Genomic DNA, 3,018 nt, shown 5'->3' with positions numbered 1-3,018 from the left:
CAACCTTTTTCATGTCAAGGACCCCCAAAAATATGTAATTGGCCGCCGACCCCCATCTGAAAATATCATCTCTTTGTATTTATTGATTTGATTCCATTACACTCCATCTTACTGCAATCTTCTGTTTTTCTTTGAATCCATCCCTCCTTTCTCGCCACTTATTTTTCCATCTCGTCTTGTCTGTCTGTCTGTCTGTCTGTCTCTCTCTCTCTCAGAGGCCTTGTCCTGAGTTTTGCGCTAGGCACCATTCACATTCAACCTCTCTGCAGTCTTCCAGATATTCAACAGCCACAGTAAGACTTCTCTATACTTCCTGTCAGAGACCTAAAGCTTTACTTTACTCCCCCCCTTCCCCCCTGACAGTTTGACGCCGTGGCAGACAGTGTCGGGTACAACCACAGCGTGGTACTTAAAAGCTACACTATATACTCTGAGGTATGGGAGCATGACCTTGTGTGTACATGCATCCACATGTGTTTTGGTTTAGTGTGTGTGTGTGTGTGTGTGTGTGTGTGTGTGTGTGCATGTGCGTGCGCGTGCATGCATGTGGTAAATAAAAATGGTAAATGGTGCATTTATATAGCGCCTTTATCCAAGGCGCTTTACAGAGATTGTGCATTACATTCACCCATTCATACACCGATGGCAGCGGAAACCATGCAAGGCACCAACTAGCGCATCGGGAGCAATTAGGGGTTCAGTGTCTTGCTCAAGGACACTTCGACAGTAACTCTGGGGGAGCCCGGGTTCGAACTGGCAACCTTACGGTTACCATCCAGGCACTCTACCCCTGAGCCACCGCCGCCCCATGGGGTGTGTGCATGGCTGCATGCGTGTTTATGGGAGTTATTATCAAACCACATTCATGGTCTTCCAAGAGGCTTTGAATATGGACACATTGTGTGTCGTGTGTTCAAGGAAGAAGAGATGTTTGGTTTGACATTTTGAAGATCTTCGTCTCGTTGGTTTGTCGTGTTGGCTACAGTCATGTAACAATATGCTGCACAATATTTTATAATGATAATAATATTGTACAGTTGTAAAAGTTAAATATAAAATATACTCAAGAGTTAATGTTCATTTTGAATCTTAATCTCTCTCTGTCAGGGTTTCTCGGACACCAAGATAGTGGGCGGAGGATCGCGCTTCAGTCCAATGACAATCCTGCGGGTTCCCAGCCAATCGGATGCCGCCCACGCTTATTCCCAGCATGCCTTGCACCGCAGTGTGAGTCAGCTGATTGACAGGAAATCCCAAATGATGGATGAAGGAAGCTGGGACAACCCGCTTGGACAGGACTCAGGCCTGGTGAGCTCTATCCTGAACAAGATTTAACCCATTTAAAAATAAATCTTCTAAATCCTCCAGTTTTCTGAAATAAATATTTTCACGATTTTTTAAAAATAGCAGACCTACAAGCTCGCTATGAGCATGTAGATCTGCTATTTTTCAATAGCTAAAGTACAACGTAATGCTTAAAACACCAAAAGGTGTTCCCGCCCAGAATGGGTTAAATTACTTGGAGTCAACTATTCAGTATTTTAGCCCTGACGTCGTGAGCCCAGAGATACTTCCGGTCCTACTTTTGTGTCGCTTTTGTGTCCCCATAGAGTTATACTGTGTCCCTCCATCAGACTAAATCTGAGACAAAAACAACCACGAAAGTTAAATTTTACCGCTTTCCTCGCAACAACAAAGCTACTGCTCTCCCAAATCTGGCTGTGACAGGCCGTCTGCCCCACACTGGATACTATCGCCATTTTATTTCATTGTGTCAACTAAATGCTCATTAATGCACACTAGATTCAACATCCTCAACCCTGCACACAATCTAAATATGCCCCCGAAATGTTGTACTGAGCAACAATCATTATTCAATAATAATGATAATAATAGTCTTTATTGTCTCCACATCATATATTTTCTTTGTCATGGACACTTGTACAGAACATTAATAATTCTACTCGAGTTGGAAGCATTAAGACCCATTTACTACTGGGATGTAAGTCGGGACTTGATCACCCCGGCTCGGTCACCTGAGTTGGAAACAAGCTGATTTTACACTTGCTGAAAATAGCCAATCTACAACGCGAGCCGTGAGCTTGTAGAGCTGCTATTCTCAGCAGGCAAGTGTAAAATTATTTATACTGGATCTCTAGTCCCTTCCTAACATTTTTGTGTAGTTTTTATTTGTTGACAAAAATGCAAGTATATTTAGTCATAGTTTTAGTCATCATGGCTTAGTTTTTATGTCGTTTTCGTCAGTGAAAAAAGGTAGTCGACGAACATTTTTCGTCATAGTATTAGTCGACGAAAACAACACTGCTGACGACCCTTTATTGCTTGTGTTCTAGTCTGAGACAGTGGAGGAGGACGACGAGTTCACTGACGCCATCAAACACTTCAGCTCAGTCAAGAAGGAACACAGCTATTTCATCGATACTCAGCTGTAAGAATGGATCCCCCGCTCCTCAACTAGGGGCCACCAGTGTAAAAGACCACCATCCCACCCCCGGGCATTCATTCAGGTCTGATTCAACCCCAAACTGTACACAGCTGGGTACTTGCACGCATTTGGAAGGTCTGGAATAGTATATTGAAAATTAAATTGATCATTTCTAGCTCTTGAAACGTCTGGAAATTACACACAATTGTATGTCAAATATTGTGACTCGTCCAAGATTCAAATAATGCTACACATTGTATAGTTTACATGTTTGTTTTGAATAACTCTGTGTAGATTGGTGTGAGCATGGGTTGTCTTCCTGAAAAGTATCAAACTCTTCGAGTCTAGTCAAGAAAAATCTATACGTCCGGGAACAGCATCTGTGTCATTTTAGATGTTGCTATATTACATTTTTATTTATTTATTTTTGGGAATAAATATCTCACTTTTTTCAGAAAGCTGTTAGGATTTAGAAAACGTTTTTCGAATCGGCCTCAGGTCTAAAATGGTATGTGTGAAATGATGTGTGCTGTAGATGGGATTCAGACCCACATTTACAGAACCATATGTCA

General features: G+C 42.1%; 1 protein-coding gene across 1 annotated transcript in view; it reads left to right on the top strand.

The window, feature by feature from the left end:
* The window catches only part of ush2a (Usher syndrome 2A (autosomal recessive, mild)), a gene marked incomplete at both ends in the record, with an annotated part of 385,038 nt that extends 382,585 nt beyond the window's left edge, over positions 1-2,453 (top strand). The window contains 3 exon segments of the mRNA XM_083759320.1: positions 364-435; positions 1,108-1,308; positions 2,361-2,453. Coding sequence (XP_083615446.1) covers positions 364-435; positions 1,108-1,308; positions 2,361-2,453 — 366 coding nt within the window.
* Positions 2,454-3,018: the final 565 nt, after the last annotated feature.

Source organism: Protomyctophum parallelum, assembly GCF_964188405.1.
Source record: "Protomyctophum parallelum genome assembly, chromosome: 2".
In the NCBI taxonomy this organism is placed as follows: domain Eukaryota; kingdom Metazoa; phylum Chordata; class Actinopteri; order Myctophiformes; family Myctophidae; genus Protomyctophum; species Protomyctophum parallelum.
Note: the sequence above shows the minus strand (reverse complement) of the source record. Positions and strands in the feature narration are given on the sequence as shown.